Source organism: Oryx dammah, unplaced genomic scaffold, assembly GCF_014754425.2.
Source record: "Oryx dammah isolate SB20612 unplaced genomic scaffold, SCBI_Odam_1.1 HiC_scaffold_11058, whole genome shotgun sequence".
Taxonomy (NCBI): Eukaryota; Metazoa; Chordata; class Mammalia; order Artiodactyla; family Bovidae; genus Oryx; species Oryx dammah.
In genome coordinates, this window is record NW_024080452.1 from 449,293 (window position 1) to 466,981 (window position 17,689).

The window sequence follows — 17,689 nt, forward strand, 5'->3', positions numbered from 1 at the left end:
ATCTAAGCATACAACGAAATCTTAACAAACACCTGCAACACCATTTTCATGGTTTGCCTTTACTATATGACAAAGTTAAAAATCATTTCAAAATTTATGCTAGACAGTAACACTGGTGAGGAAACATGGAAAATTTTTCCCTTCTCACATCTGGGAAGTTCATTAAAAAAAATATCTTGGGCACTGAAGGATACAGCTAATGTCAAATGAGAAAAAAAAATAGGAAATAAACTCTGTACTTGAGTTAGCTCATTCAAAAGTCATACTTGATGAAATTCACAACAAAAACACTTCCATCTATACTTAAGTTAAGCCTATTTTCATTTGGTGAAAACAAAAAAGCTGCTGTAACAAATAACACCAAATGAACAAGGGTCTCTGAGAAAGATAAGGCAAACTCTGGACACCTAGTCATAGGTCAAAACATGAATGCTATGGAAAAGGTATTTTAGTTTTATATGTCTTGACTCTTAAGTCTCTAGTGCATAAAAATGCCATTATCCCAGCATTTATCAAGATGTGTCCTATGAGCATATAATGGCTCTAGCCTTCTAGTTTAACTTAAAACACTGCAGGGACATTTAATTACACCTCAGAATCATTGCACAACTGTACAAAGTATTTGTAAAAGACACTATACTATAGCATAATACTACATATTGAGCAATATTTTTAGCTGAAATCATAGGAAACAAAGCAAACAGCTAGGGAACATTGAAGGGTTAGGACTAGAAAGGCAGAGGAAGTGGCATGCATTTAGCAAAATGGTTCTCTACCTGCTTCAGAGAGCTACACAGAAGTTAGCAAGCTGCCTGGCAGAGCGGATCTAAAGTCCGCTCCTGAGGTGAAGGGGGCTGCTGCCAGTGAGAAGGGAAGGAGAGACACCTGAGGGGAAAAAAGAAATATAAGCAGCAAGGGAAGTTGTAAGGAAGTGCAAACAGCAGAGCAGGTTGAAAGGCTAAGGTGTAATAGGGACTGAAGTAGGACAAAAGGGAACAATATAGATTCATCTTTTTTTTTTTTTAACCTCTTGAGGATTTGAAGAAAGCAGACACTGTAGCATGTGGTTACACGCAGCCAGAGACAACTCAGCCTGCATGAACTGCCACGTGCCACCTGGAATGCCCAGGCACCTGGAACTTTGAACTTAGAAAACTTAAGGATTTTCTGCTTTTTAAGGCATGATGGGCTTACATCTATCAACCCCTGCTGTCAATTAATCAGGACACCAGGCCTTACATAGACTGCTCAGGAGAGACGGTAGGGAGGACAGGAGATACACCCCCTTGACAGGCAGAGATACACCCCATTGACAGGCAGTTCAGAGCAGTGCCACACCATTATATTACTTCCTGCCAATGTTCCACTCTGGACTCTAGGCAGCAGCAAGATTGCTAGGGAATAAACCCTTAAGAATAACCCCCTGAACACTACAGATTGGTATAGTCCCTGAGCACTTCTGATTGTGGGCTCAACTTTGCTCACATCAAATGAATTGATTATGAGACCAAATCACGAGTGTTACACATAGAAAATGGACCAAGGACGTAGTTCTCAGACTACATGCTGAAGCACTCGGGCAAAATTCTGGGACACCACTGAATATTTTAAATCTGGAGACACAGTGACATCTGTTGGATACCGTACGACTACTCTCAAGTTTTTTGAATGTAACTAATTAATAAAATTAATTACTATTTCTTTTGGTCTAGGGATAAAAGAAAAAAAATCACTAAGCTATGAAAGCACTGTGAACTGATAAAGTTTGCGAACCTCTGGGCTAAAATATAAACTGTGGACAATGGACCCTGAAGGATTATCCAGGGGTGATCAAATTCTAGTGCCACCATTTGCCTCTTTAGGAAAGACAGGTCAATTCCTGGTATTTCTTTAAATGAAGTCTGAGATGCTCTCTCCCTCACATCTCTGGCCTCTTCCAGACATGTCTGGTTTCTAGGGGCAGGAAGCTACAGTCTGCTAGGATAGAGCAGTGTTTTCTCCAGAGACATGTGGGAGCAAAGAGTAGGGCCTGCCAGAAATGGGGTACACGGCACACCGTGTAAGGCTGCTGGACTTAAGAGGGAAGAGAAAAGATAAAAATCAGCAAAGAATCCCACAGAATGGAATTGGCTACCATAGTAGAGTAGTGAAAGGACCGTGGGCTTTGGTGAAAATGAACATGGGATTTTCAGTGGGGAAAATTGAAAAAAAAAAAAAAAAAAAGGAAGCCCTGCCTTAGCAGCAGTGTCCTACTATAAACTGACACTGACCTTAGGAAATCTTTCCTAACATGGCTCCCATTGTGTAGTCTTGGACATATATAAAGACAAAAACAAAAGGCAATAAAAAACCCAATTGTGCAAAGATCTAATAAACTAGTTTGATGAGAGGCCCAAGAAACACTCCCTCTCTCCCTCTGATGACCTTAGGAAGCCAAGTTAACTATCCTACCTGCCTCTAATTAAGTAGAATAATTAAGTATGCAGTACAAAGTTCTTCATCCAATTCCAGCTCCTAAGAGCATCTTTGCCTTGGCCTGTTTCTCTTCCTTTCCCTGTTTTTTCTTTCTCCATTGATTTCCTAGGTGAGGAAATTTGAGGATTTTCACTGCTGAAATGCTTGTCAGCACCAAGCTCTTCTAGAACCTAAGAAATGGTTAAGTAACCCAGGGCCCTGAACAGTGAGCAGATACAGCTAATCCACACCACGGGTAAAGTTCCCGTGGCACTTTTGATGAACCTTTATCATAAGACATAACAATATGCCAGGCTAGGGAGTCAGTCCCGTCTCAATTTACCAACACTGAGTAATCTGGCCTAGAATATTTTAATTTTTATTCCAAACTCTGAGCATGTGACTGAATGACATTTCCTCAGCAGCCAGGAAGAAAATCATAAATGTATTTTTGGTTAGTCCAATCTTATTTTGAAATAGTAATTAACTTTATCTCCATCTCCTAAATAAGTCCACATATCAGAAGAAAGGGCTGGCGATGACTTGTGTTCTCATAGTACCTTATTTTATTTGCAAACTGATTAGAGAGGGGCTTGGTACAATCTGAATCTTCTCAACACTGAAGGCAGGATGGAGTAAATTTAAAATTCCAATTCAATACAACATTGTATACACTCCATGGAGATTCACATAATGAGCTCTTATCATTATAAGTAGTACTTGCCCCTTTTAACAATGACACGCAACACATCAACAGAAAAGTTCAAACACAAAAATAATTGGTAACCCAAGCAATAAATAAACATCAGTTCAACTGGCAGTACTTTCACAACAAAGGAACATACCAGCTTGATGATGCACTATGAACCGGACAGTCTGGGGGCCAACACAGCTCAGAACTAGTCCAGATTGTCCTGTGTTGACTGATGTGACTGCAGGCTTCAGCAATGACATTCATAATAGACACAGTAACCCAAGGCCCTTTCCAGGGTGGGATTTATACCACCCTTCACTTTGATGGCTTTATTAGAATTTCTGCCTCTTGAGCTGGACCAAGGATGTGAAAAAATTCACAAACCGAAGCCTTTTCTCCGCTGCTAACCTTCACTCTCTACAGCTCATCAAAGCTGCTTCCCACAACTCATTCAGAAGCCACAACAAGGATCCCAGTAAAAAGAAAGGCAGGACAGAGATCTTTTTAATCCCTGAACTTTTTCTATAATATTAGGAAATCCGGGTGGGGCTGAGGACCCAAATGATTTTGAAAGAAACTCTAGGTCTCTAAAGATAAATCCCTCTCTCTTGTGTATTCTAACCACAGACCACTTGACCCACAGCTGTTAGTACATCAAGGACCACCTGCAGTCTTTTATTCCATCCAGTAAGGTCAATGGATGTGGAGGTCACTCAAGGACAAAAGAATCAGATGATGCCTTCCTAGGGATGCTTATAACCTACATATCTCCCTATTCTTCAAGGTCAAATTTTAAGTAAGTTTACTCTGAGCTAGAAAAAAATAAGGCAGATTTTTCAATCATACAATTTTTACATACAAAAAAGGTGGCATTGTGTAAACTTTCTGGGTAGAATTTAAAGAGGTAAAGTTCTTGGTGTGTCTATGAGATCATACTCCTACTTAGAAGCTACAGCTTGAAAGATCTGGAAGAGACTAAGACCATATTCTAGGTATCTCTCTCCATAGTCAACATAGGGCAGGTGATGGGAAAGTGAGAAGGGAGACCTATGGTACTCTACTCTTATGTACACACATGGCTGGCAGTCACAGCACCCCATGTTTGTAAACTCTATAGCTCTGATTATAAATTTTAGTGGATTAATATTAAAGAGGTCACAGTGGAGAAAAAAGCAGTAATGTCACAATCAATTCTAAAATTAAAACCATGCAAACTTTCTCCACAGTCCCTATTTTGGATTATTCAAGATTTAGTCTTCAGGATTTATAAATTTCTATACTAGTGATGAGGATTATTAAAACAATCACACTGGTATGAGAAATACTGGGTGGTAATTTTTTCTCTTAATTTACCTACATCATCTTTGGTTAGAGGAGGTTGTAGGGCTGACATTTTAAAAAATACACTATAATTTCAGGCAATGGCAAGAACTACTTAATATTCCTAAGGTTAATTTCAAAATAAAACTTTAATACCGAAGACTATATTTCATTTTTCAGCATTTAGTAGTTTAATGCTATGACCTTCTTTTTAAACAGAAGCTTTTAAACAGGAGCCAATATGAAAATGAGTATTTCAGAATTATTATGTTAAAATTAAGTGTGCCAAATGGACAAATATCTGGAGCTTCTTTTGACCCCCAGGCAGCAAAATATCCTTTCCTTCATGGCACCCATATATTTCCTCCCATGAGAATACAAGCCTTAAATATTTAAAAAAATTACAGATTAATCACTGGTAACTTAGAAGAAAAAATATTTGACATGTGAGTGTGCATAGGTAGAACTTCAATCTATTAATCTGCCAGAATGGAATGATGCTATCATGTTTCTGATACTGATAATTCTGAGTAAATACTTCTCCAATCTTTATGTGCATGTTCAAGATAAACATTTTAATACAGCCATACCCAAAATATTAAGTATGACATCCTGGATCAGCTGGGTTAAAAACTGATCAGGGTCCGCTTTGCAGTCAGCATACATTCAACACCACAACAGTCCGTATGTGGTCTGGGCTAGAATCAGGGGTCCACTGCATGTCCATGACATCTCCAAGATGGGCAGTTATAGTAGGAATCTAGGAAAACTGTCTAAATGCTGTTTTCAGTCTAGACAGGGCAAAAGGAAGGTCCATATGGCTACTGCCATATGTCTTAGGAAAGAGAATTGGGTGTGCTTTGGTTTACCTGTGAGGTATCCTGCTGTTTGTGACTCAGAAATAAACAAATCATGTTTCTGATCTTTGAAGGCACTCCAGACTGAAGAACGAGACAGGATTTCATTCACCTAGGGAAGTAAAACAAACTCTTTGAACATAAACAAACTGGATGTTGATTAAAAAAAGCAAACTTCCAAGACAAACCAAAGAGGCCAACTCAGGAAAGGGGCAAAGATGAACCGAGACCTCACATTCATCAAACACTCTACACCAGGCAGATCTCATTAAACCAGACCCAAAGAAATGCCTCAGTCTTCCCTCTAAACTTGGACTCGACTATTCAGACTTATTGGTTTGTATGTAATTTGGGCAGTAAGATATTCATGTGATAGTAACAACTGGCTAACTGTGGTGTCAGCTCATGAAGTATTTCTGAGGAAGCGATCTGGGGACAAAATATTGCAAAATTCAAGCTAAAACTTAAAGCACTCTTTCAAACTATGGATGTGACCTGTTAGAAGGAATCAGTGAACTAAAATAGACAGGACTGGGTGAATTTAATTCATATGACCATTATATCTACTACTGTGGGCAAGAATACCCTAGAAGAAATCCTCAGAGTCAACAAAGAGTCTGAAATGCAGTACTTGGGTGCAATTTCAACAACAGAACCTGATCCTGGTTCGTTTCCAAGGCAAAATATTTAACATCACAGTAATCTAAATCTATGTTCCAACTGCTGATGCCAAAGAAGCTGAAACTGAGTGGTTCTATGAAGACCTAGAATACTTCCTAGAACTACTAATAATACCCCCCAAAAGATGTCCTTTTCATCATAAGGGATTCGAATGCAAAAGTAGGAAGTCAAGAGATACCTGGAATAACAGGCAAGTTTGGCCTTGGGGTACAAAATGAAGTAGGGCAAAGGCTAACAGTTTTGTTAAGAGAAGATGCTGGTCACAGCAAACATGCTTTTCCAATAACCCAAGAGATGACTCTACACATGGACATCACTAGATGGTCAATACCAAAATCAGAATGATTATGTTCTTTGCAACCAAGGATGGAGATCCTCTATACAGTCAGTCAAAACAAGACCTAGAAGTCACTATGGTTGAAAGTATCAGATACTTATTGCAAAATTCAGGCTGAAATTGAGGAAAACCACTAGGCCATTCAGGATGCCCGAAGAACTATGAATGGAAGTTCATAACATTGTACAGGAGGCAGGGACCAAAACCATACCAAAGAGAAAGAAATCCAAGAAGGCAAAATGGTTGTTGGATGAAGCCTCACAAGTAGCTGAGGAAAGGAGAGAAGTGAAAGGCAAAGGAGGAAGGGAAAGATATGCACAACTGAATGCAGAGTTCCAGAGAATAGCAACAAGAGATAAGAAGGCCTTCTTCAATGAACAATGCAAAGATTAGAGGGGAAAAAATAGAATGGGGAAGCCTAGAGATTTCTTCAAGAAAACCGGAGATATCAAGGGAATATTTCATGCAAGGACGGGCACAATAAAAGACAGAAACAGTAAGGATCTAACAGAAGCAGAAGAGATTAAGAAGAGGTGGCAAGAATACATAGGAGAACTACACGAAAAAAGGTCTTGATGACCCGTATAAGCATGATGGTATGGTCACTCACCTAGAGCCAGACATCCAGAAGCATGAAGTCAAGTGGGCCTTAGGAAGCATTACTATGAACAAAGCTAATGGAGGTGACTGAATTCCAGCTGAGTTATTTAAAATCCTAAAGGTTGATATTGTTTTAAAGTGTTTTAAAGTGCTGAACTCAGTATGTCTGCAAATTTGGAAAACTCAGCCATGGCCACAGGGATGGAAAAGGTCAGTTTTCATTCTAATCCCAAAGAAGGGCAACGCCAAAGAATGTTCAAACTACTGTACAACTGCACTCATTTCACATGCTAGCAAGGTAATGCTCAAAATCCTTCAAGCTAGGGTTCAGCAGTATGTGAACCAAGAATTTCCAGATGTGTAAACTGGATTTAGAAAAGGCAGAGGTATCAGAGATCAATGTGCCAACATCCACTGGATCATAAAAAAAGCAAGAGAATTCCAAAAAATTCACTTCTGCTTCACTGACTACAAGAAAGTCTTTTGACTATGTAGATCATACTGTATAGCTCAAACAAACTGGAAAATTCTTAAGAGATGGGGGTAACAGATCACCACTCCTGTCTCCTGAGAAACCTGTATATGGGTCAAGAAGCAACAGTTAGAACCAGACATGGAACAACTGACTGGTTCCAAATTGGGAAAGGAGTATGTGAAGTCTGTATATTGTCACCCTGGTTATTTAACTTATATGCAAAGTACATCATGCGAAATGCCAGGCTGGATGAATCACAAGCTGGAATCAAAATTGTTGGGAGAAATATCAACAACCTCAGATATGCAGATGATACCACTCTAACGGCAGAAAACAAAGTGGAACTAAAGAGCCTCTCAATGAGTGAAAAAGCTGGCTTGAAACTAACCACTCAGAAAACAAAGATCATGGCATCCAGTCCTATCACTTCATGGCAAATAGAAGGGGAAAAAGTGGAAGCAGTGACAGATTTAGGCTCCAAAATCACTACAGATGGTGATTACAAATATGAAATTAAAAGACGCTTGCTCCTTGAAAGAAAAACTATGATAAACCTAGACAGCATATTAAAAAGCAGGGACATTATTTTGCCGATAAAGGTCCATCTAGTCAAAGCTATGGTTTTTCCAGTAGTCATGTATGGATGTGAGAGCTGTATCATGAAGAAGGCAGAGCGCTAAAGAACTGATGCTTTTGAACTGTGGTGCTGGAGAAGATTCTAGAGAGTTGCTTGGACACAGGGAGATCAAACCAGTCAATCTTAAAGGAAACCAACCCTGAATATTTATTAGAAGGACTGATACTGAAGCGCCAATACTTTCGCCACCTGATGTAAAGAGCCGACTCACTGGAAAAGACTCTGATGCTGGGAGAGACCGAGGGCAGGAGGAGAGGGGGTACGGGGCAACAAAGGATGAGATGGTTGGACGGCATCATTGACTCAATGGATGTGAGTCTGACCAAACACCAGGAAATAGTGCAGGACAGAGAAAACACGGTGTGCTGCAGTCCACACGGCTGCAGACTCGGACCCGACTTAGTGACTGAACAACAATGAACAATCTAGAAAGCATCAGTCTATCACATATAAAATGCGCAGGATAGACGACTTGTGTGTACATGTATACTAAGAGGCAAGACATGTTTCTTTCTGGGAAAAAGATTAAAAAAAAAAAACTTAGGAAATTCCAACGTAGAGGGTATCTTTCACATATCAAGGTTCAGATCAAATATTTATGGAGCACCCAAATCATGGGTTCCACAGTGGACACAAAGATGAGAAAGACATTCTCTGTCCCTGAAGTGCCTACAGTCTAGGAAAGGAGATAGATGGTGCCAGATAACATAATGGGAAGCATTAAAGTAGAGATACACATGGGGACCATGAGAGTCCAAAAGACTCTTTGTCTTTTGGAGCAAAGCAGTGGTGAAAGTGATTTGTTGTGAATGTGCTGAAGGTCCTACTTTGGAAACTACTGTAATTCTTTCCTTCCCTTGTGAGTGGAAGGTGGTTATCAAGAGTTGCTGCGTTAATTCTCATCAACAGGAATCCAGTGGCAAGTTGAGGGGAGCATGACTGGGGGCACATGGTACACAGGAATGCCTCTGCTTGGCATTCAGAACACCCACAGGTAAGTTTAATAAACATATAGTTAATGACTGCAATAGCACATGCCATCTCTGTTCTTTATTTTCACCTCAAACAGCTCAAACACCCCAAACAGCTCAAAATAAGTCTGCTAGAAGGGAAAATGGCATAACTTCTTTAGTTGGAACATACAAACACAGTGGATTCACTAAAGGAAAGCTTTAAGTCAGTTTAAACCTACAGAAGAACATTAGTAAATAGAAACAGTCCAAATACCTATGAATGGATAAATGGGTAAACATGGCATATACATACAATGGAACATTATTCAGCCTTAAAAAGGAATTAAGTGTTGAAACACACTGTAACACAGTTGAACCCTGAAAACATGCTAAGAGACAGAAGCCAGATACAGGTCACATACTGCATGATTCCACTTAGGTGAAATGTCCAGAATTCCTAGAAAATAAGAGTGGTGACTGCCAGAAGCTGAAGGAAAGAAATGGGAAATAACTACTTAATTACTATTTTGGGGAACTAGGTAGGTGGCGGTTATGTAACTTTTTTTCGGCTCTGCTCATATTCACTGCTGCACGTGGGCTTTCTCTAGTTGTAGAGCAGCAGCTACCCTCTAGTTGTGGTGTGCATGCTTCTCTTGTGCACAGGTTTCACCTTGTACTCTAGGGTGCGGGGGTCTCAGCAGTTGTGGCGCATCCCGAGCCATGTGGGATTCTCCACATGTAGGATCAGGGATCAAAGCTGCAACCTCTGCATTTGCAGGTGGATTTTTAACCACTGGACCACCAGGGAAGCCCCACAACATTGTTAATGTACTGAGGATCAGTGAATTTTTCAGTTTAAAAGGGTTAATTTTACATTATGTGAATTTCACTTCAATTAAAAAAAAAAAAGCATTACTAAATGGACTATATAATAATATTGAATGAGGAACTCCTCAGAAGCAATATTAAGAATAAAACCAATGAGGAAAATAAAATTATTGAACTGGTTTGAACGAGGCATGCACATGTAGCTGAAACAATTGTAGAGTGGAGTGTTACTTGCTCAGCTATGTCTGACTCTTTGCCATGCCATGGACTGTAGTCCCCCAGGCTCGTTTAAGTTCATGGAATTCTCCAGGTAAGAATACTGGAGGGGTAGCCATCCCCTTCTCCAGGGGATCTTCCTGACCCAGGGACTGAAACTGGGTCTCCTGAATTGCAGGTGGATTCTTCACTGTCTGAGCCACCAGGGAAGCCCAGCTGATATAAATTAATACACACCTAAGTTACAACAAAAGAGGCTTTGTTGGGCTCATAGCCAACACTTTGTAAGTGCTAATGAAGGAGATGAAACTAAAATGATATTCTGTATCTTTTTAAAGGTATTAAGGTAGAGTCAGTCAAAGTGGTTATCACTATTCCACAATATCTTCTAGAATTGAAAGTTAATCTTAATCAGCACTAAATTTTCAACATTCTTCTACGCTTAAGAATGTGCAACACACTATCACTATCCAGAGAAAGACTCCTCCTGGTGACTATTTGTTGTTCAGTTGCTAAGTTGTGTCAGACTCTTTTGCAACCCCATGGACTGTAGCCTGCCAGGATCCTCTGTCCATGGGATTTCTCAGATAAGAAAATTGAAGTGGGGAGCCATTTTCTTCTCCAGGGGATCTTCCTGACCCAGGGATCAAACCCACATCTCCTGCCCTGGCAGAAGGATTCTTTACCACTGAGCTACCAGGGAAGCCCCATTTGAGTATATGGTTTGTGTTTATGAGGTAGCTATGCTAGTCCATTTGTGATCTTGGGATCTGTTCCAGTTATGGTCAACAAGCACATCTTTAAGTAGAACCTGAGCTGAGGTGCATGGATCACCAATGGTCAAGACCCCTGGTTTCGAAAATGCCTTGTCATAATTAACAGATAAAAGTTACCTCTGTGGAGACTCACCTGTTCTCCATGCTGCAGGCTTCTAGTCATTGCCTTGAGAGCTTTAACAATCTGAGCCTTTGTGGCTGCTGGGCTGTCCAGATTTTCAAGGCCAATGCCTTCAAGTAATTTTAAAAGGTATGGGACCAAATCTACTTTCAGGGCCTAGAAGAAAATATTTAAGTATGTATGTGTGCATATACACACACACAAGCTTTAAAAAAACATGCAAGCCATCCACTGAGGAAATAATTTCACTCCCAGGACCCTACCTGGAAGAGGACACTCCAATTTAATTCCAGAGACAGAATTTGGGGGTAGGGGTTGGTATCTAATGATAACGACATTTTTATTTAATGAGATCTTATTCTCTTCCATCAACTATTCTAAATGTTATATACTGACTATTTTACTTAATCCCCCTAAATTAAATGATGAAGGCACAATTATTATTGATGGAAAAATCAACACATGAAGGCCTTAACAGTCACGGAGCTAGGTGGCAATGGACTCTGTATCTAGACCTATGAAGAACAGAACCTGAGCTTATAGCCAGTATACTGGTCTTCCTCTTCTAATGACATATACTGATGTGAAACAATATTTGAAGAGTATTAATTTTTTTCACATTCTCCTAAAACATCAACCTTTACAGTCACCATACATTTTCTACCAGCCTAATAAAAGCTAAGTAATACTCTGGTACCACACAATTTTCAATGCCCACTCTGAAATTCAAAAAGAAGAGGTGAAAAAGCAACTAACATTTAGTAAGTGTTCCTTTTTTTACAGATATTATTCTCAGAACAACCTTGTGAGAAGCCATAGCTTTAATTTACAGACGAGGAATCAGTACTGTTAAGGCTAAATAACATGCCTGAGGTCACAGAGCCATCAAGTGGCAGAACCAGCTCATGTTCTTTCTAATACAACAACCCGCCTAGTCAGTTATAAGTCTGAACCTCAGAGCATCTAATTATCTCCTTGAAATGTACCCAGTACTTCTAACTTGCATGAATGAGGAACAGGGATGGAAGTAGGGGTGGGTGGAGAGAGATGATCTGAGAGGAAAAAGGGCTGGAAAATAGGAGAGCCAGATAATAAGGATGTAGGGCCTTGTATTTAGGTTAAGGATGTCAGATGTAACTTTGTCATCTGGCAGATAATGGGAAACCACTGAAGAATTTTTAAGTGCAGAATGACTTATATTTTAAAGAGTTATATTTTAGAAGGGTAACTTTTTCAATGATTTTTAAATTGATTGTATGTTTTTTGTTCCCTTGATGTCTGCTACTACTTTACACTGGAATCCATCAAGTCTTCTTTTCATTAGCCTTCTTTTATATTCTCTTTGAAAAGGACTATAAAAACCTTGGTGTGCTTTTCAGACGTGACTTAAACAAAGGAATGAATAAACAAGAATGAATCTTTCAAAAAGGATAAACCAAAATTTTATAAAGCTAGTTAAGGATAAATGCTTAGTAAACAATAAAAATTTAAAATTCAAACATCACGAAAGTACTTTGACACTGGAAAGATTTTTGGTAGCTGGCCCATCTTTTCTGTGTGTATATATACATGTTTCATCTGGTATGTGTATCTGTATAAAATATAAAATTGTACATGCACCAGCTCACAAGTTACCTCTCTGCCAAGTCAGGGAAGCCAAAATCAGTGCTAAATAAGTGAAAATCTATTTGTTTGGTATGTTGCTTTCCCTAAAATAGGAATCTAGGAAGTTATTTACCTGTGCTACTAATTCACTCTGCTCCTTCTGAAACATTCTATTAATTGCTTCACAGGCTAGACCAATGGTATCTGGTCGTTTTTTCATTCCATTTATCAGTGGGCCAATGGTCTCCAAAGATGCCATGGTTCGAACACAGAGCTAAGAAAAGAGGTTACTTGTAGAAAGCAGTAATTTATGTAACACAATAAATACCACAATAATATACGAAAACCTACATTCAGTTCAAGTTTTGTTTGGCCATGCTGTGAGGCATGTGGGATCTTAGTTTCCCAACCAGGGATCAAACCCATACATCCTGCAGTAGAACCGTGGACCTTTTACCTCTGGACTGCCAGGAAAGTCCCATCTGTTCAAGTTTAATAATGAACTGAATCAAATTCAGTCTCCTATTAATCATATCATTTAAACCAGTTTAAGAACCATTACAATATCATGCAGTTGGGATTTATTCTAAAATGTACATGAGTCAGGAAGAGGGAGTACAGATAAATTCTACAGTTATCAGCTACCACATGGATTCATCATCAATACCTCATTTTCAGACAGGGCATGAATAACTCGAATGGCGCTCTTAGGAATGGCGTTGTTCCTATGATTCATCGCCTGGATAATTTTGGGAAGGTGGCCCAGTGGTGGAACCTGATCAGCCAGCTGAGGCTGTGCACTGAAGAGACATACTGTTGCTGTTGTCAAAGTTTCCAGAGTCTCTCCCTGGAGAGTATAGAACAAACGAACAAGCAACCTATAAAAAACTGATGAAGTCTTAAATGTCCCTGGTAATTATTTTGTGTTCAAAACAGATTCTAACTGCTGGCACTTGAAAACTGATTCATAAATCCTAAAAGAACAACAAACATCTGCATCTTGATAAAAGCGTGAGTTTAAAGGAGTCTACGAAAGTGATATCTGAATCTACACAGGTTTTCTCTGGGCATTTCTATTTTTACATCTCATTTCTACTGCAGACAGATATTTCTATTTAGAGATCATCTCTCAAAAAATATTAGTAGATATTTTTAGGTAATGTTACAGAATTGTCAGTATTGCAGAACATCAATAATTCAGGAAAATGCAACAACTAGTGGAATATTTTCCCCAGTTCTGTAAAAATCAGAGGAAAGAGAAATCGTGACTAGAGAAAGAGATATATGTAAATATCTGGCATACTGTTTATATTTTTTAAAAAGTCTTGAAAAGCTAATGATACCAACTAATGATTTCTAAGTACTTGAGATTATACTAAGTACTTCACATTTATCAAAACTCATGAAAACTTCAGCCTTAGAGGCAGATGCTGTGACCTTTCTATGATGCAACTGAGGCAGAGTCGGGAGGTATTACTCCAGGCCACAGAGCTTTATCAGTGATGGTCCCGGCATCCAGGACCATCTAACAACACAGGCTCTTAGCCACCTCGAAAGCCAGCTTTTTAAATTAATTCAACAACAATCACATACCTCAGCCACCAGGGAAGTCCAATTATTTTCAATATGTAGATTCAAATTACAAAACTTTCTATTTCAGGGTTTATGACTGGCCAAACCAAGACCAAGTCTTTCTTACTCACTCTTGCTTTCCTGCTAGCCTTTGAGCATAGGTACAGGGTTCATTCATTTATCAGTAGTTAAGACTCTCCTGTCAATTTCTTTAGCTGAGTGAAGAATATGCCCTAGCAAGACACACTTCCATTTAGATTTCTACACTAAACCTTTAGGTTTCTCCTTAAAAACCACACAATCACTGGAAATGGGATGGCAGAAACCTTTCAGAACCTCTGCAATTGTTCTTCAGACTAAAAAGTTTCACTTTTGATGAAGCATATATGAATTTAAGTGTGGGGGCTACACTGAAAGAGGTAGCCAATTCTTAACGTGTGGTCAATGAGAATGGTGTTTTAACAGAAACACTGCCAAAATATTTAGCAAAATATGTGATATGTCTGACTGATGACTAAAGCTTACATGAGGACTGTTCTTTTCCAGAAGCTCAGTTAACTTTTCTAGCAGTGCAGTAAGAAATTCTCTAGGCTTTCTTAGAACCCAAGCTGGTTGTGCAATAAAGATTCTCAAGAAAACTCCTCCAACAGCAAGTTCACCTTCTGCTTCTCCAAACACCACAGCAAAATCTTCAGGCAACTTTAAATAGAGAAAGAATAGTCAAGTCATTTACTAATCATTAGTTGTATTGAGTTGGGCAGAAAAGTCTGTTTGGGCACCAAACAGACTTTTTTGCCCAGCCCAATACATTAACAAGAAAGAAATATAAAACCCTATTAAAGAAATCTTCATGCAATGAACTAGGCTTTAAATAGTCATTAATACAATCAAGTCAAAATTATTTATTTTCACTTGATAAATTTCTATAAAAGTTCCTTTGATTAAGTTACTCTTTTCAGAAAAAGTCCTTTGATTAAGATCCTCCAAAAGTGAATATTCCTACTTTTTTGTTTTAATGTTTAAAACCTTGTTTTCCAGGGGAAGATTTAAGTATCTTAGTAACAAAGCAAAGGATGGCTTTATACTCACTTAGCAGGAACTTAAAACAATAAATTTACAGTAAAATATAAAATTCCTTCCTCTGAATAAAAGTATACTTTACCTTCCAGGTTACGTCAGGGTTGTCTTGCTGATTTTTAAAGTGCCTTGGGAAAAAAAAAAAGAAGGAAAGGACATCAAACTTTAGTCATAAGACACACATTCATTAACCTTTATAGAGTAAGTCTTGGAGAGGTGACCGACAATGTGGAAAATGTTTGCCTCCCTGGTGACTCCACCTGAAGGTCCTAAGTTGTTCATATGTGTCTTTACTTACTCAAGCATCATTTCTCTAACTGTCGTGGACACTTTATCTCTGGAACTATCATTCCAAATTAACTCAGGATTTTCATGCGTTCCTTCAAAAATATGGACAGCAGCTTCAGGGTTGTCTCTCATGGCATCCATAAAAACACTTGGGAGAAATTTCATCAATGTAATTCGAACCTGGATGAGGAAATTTGAGGAAAAAAAAAAGACCTATTGAAAACATCGCAATATTTGGTTTGCTTTACATTTCTCTAAGAATGATGCTATAATGTGTGTTAAGGCTGATACGGGCCAAAAGTCCTGGATAACAGATAAACCCTGGTTTATGGTGGCTCAATAGTAAAGAATCCACCTGCCAGTGCAGGAGACGCAGAAGGCTCAGGTTCAATCTCTGGGTTGGGAAGATCCGATTTCTGGAGAAGGGGATGGCAACCCACTCCAGTATTCTTGCCTGGAAAACCCCATGGACAGAGGAGCCTGACGGGCTTGTGGGACAGCAAAGAGTCAGACACAACTGAGTACGTACACACATGCAAAGGTCACAAGACTCACTACGACCTCCTACTACTTACCTATCTGGGTTAATTTCCTCTCTCCGCCTCAAATTTAAGTAACGTTAAGAAATTCAGCACCACTGGTGTGTGAAGTTCCCAGAGCACATCAACCTACCAGATCCTGCCCTGCACATGCTGTCCCCTCTTCTCAGAAAGCTCTCAGCTGATCTGTACCTCCACCCCTCCCCAAAACCCCCCACACCCTCACAAATTCTTCTCCTGCTTTGTGTTACACAAGTCATTTTTAGTACCATGTTTTACATTTCACTGTGCCTTTCCCCAAAAAGGATTTAAAAAGCAACTTAAAAAAATAACATCCAACACACACATACAAACTGAAAATTAGTGTGAGACATAAGGACAAAAGGAAAGTGAAGGTTGAGAAGACAAGTTTTCCCTCAGATCTTCACACAGTTTTATCTCCTTTGTGTGATTCAAGTCTATGTTAAATCTCATCTTATAGAAACCTTTCCTGGCCCAGTCTGTCTTGTCAGTGCCTCTATTTTCATTCCCTGGCACAAGCTGATACTCCAAAACTTATCTGAACGAATGAGACTAATGTACCAACTAGTACATAAAGAAAATATCAAAAGCTCTGTATAACTGCAAGCAATATATAATAAATTTAGCCTTGAACTTCCTGGCAGTCAATGAACTAAAGGAAACAATATCAGTCACATGATAGAGAACATCCACAAAATAGGATGTATGTCACTCTCTTGGTCAAATTGACCTAAGATGTAAATACAAGAGTTAAAACTATAAAACACCTAGGAAAAAACAGAGGCATAGGTTTTTGTAACTCTGGATTAGATAATGGCTTTTATATAATAAAAGCACAAGCTATAACAACAAAGACACACTGGACTTCGTCAAAATTAAACAACAAGAAAGTGGAAAAACATCTACAAAATGAGAGAAAATATTTATAAATCATATATCTGATAAGGGACTGGTATCCAAAATACATAAAGAACAATTACAACTCAACAGTAAAAAGACAACAATTAAAAAATGAGCAAAGAATGAGAATAGACATTTCTCAAAAAAAAGACATACAAATGGCCAATAAGCACTTGAAAAGGTATTCAGCATCATTAGGCACCAGGGAAATGCAAAGCAAACCCTGATACAGCACACTTCACACCCACTAGGATGACCACACTCAATGAAGATCTATATAGTAAGTGTTAAAGAGGTGGATATCACCATCAGCGGTGGTATGTAAAATGGTGCAGCCACTGTGGAAAATAGTCTGATAATTCCTTGAAAGGTTAAAAATAGTGTTACCATATTACCCAGAAATTCTACTCTCAGAGAAATAGAATACATATCCACACAAAAACTTGTACACATGTGTTCACAGCAGCATCACACAGAATAGCCAAAAACTAGAAATAATCCATGTGTCCATTTTCAATCAATAAATGGAAAAACAAAATGTGGTGTAAGTATAGGGAAGTGACTGCTAAATTAGGAAATGGGTCTTTTTCCTGCTTTGATGAAAATGTTTTAAAACTGACTATTGTTGCCCAAAACATTGAATTGTATACTTCATGTGTGTGAATTTGTATGGCATGTCAATTACATCTGAATAAAATTATAAAAATGGAAAAGAAGTTTACTGACCCCAGTTCTAGA

At 38.8% G+C, this 17,689-nt stretch overlaps 1 protein-coding gene across 1 annotated transcript in view; it reads right to left on the reverse strand.

The window, feature by feature from the left end:
• Positions 1-17,689, reverse strand: part of LOC120860378 (dnaJ homolog subfamily C member 13-like) — a 155,661-nt gene that overhangs the window by 989 nt on the left and 136,983 nt on the right. Inside the window, exons 49-55 of the mRNA XM_040236179.1 lie at positions 15,502-15,671; positions 15,289-15,331; positions 14,652-14,825; positions 13,222-13,401; positions 12,688-12,828; positions 10,962-11,105; positions 5,338-5,437 (exon numbers count right to left, since the gene is read on the reverse strand). Coding sequence (XP_040092113.1) covers positions 5,338-5,437; positions 10,962-11,105; positions 12,688-12,828; positions 13,222-13,401; positions 14,652-14,825; positions 15,289-15,331; positions 15,502-15,671 — 952 coding nt within the window. The remainder of the gene's footprint in view (positions 1-5,337; positions 5,438-10,961; positions 11,106-12,687; positions 12,829-13,221; positions 13,402-14,651; positions 14,826-15,288; positions 15,332-15,501; positions 15,672-17,689) is intronic.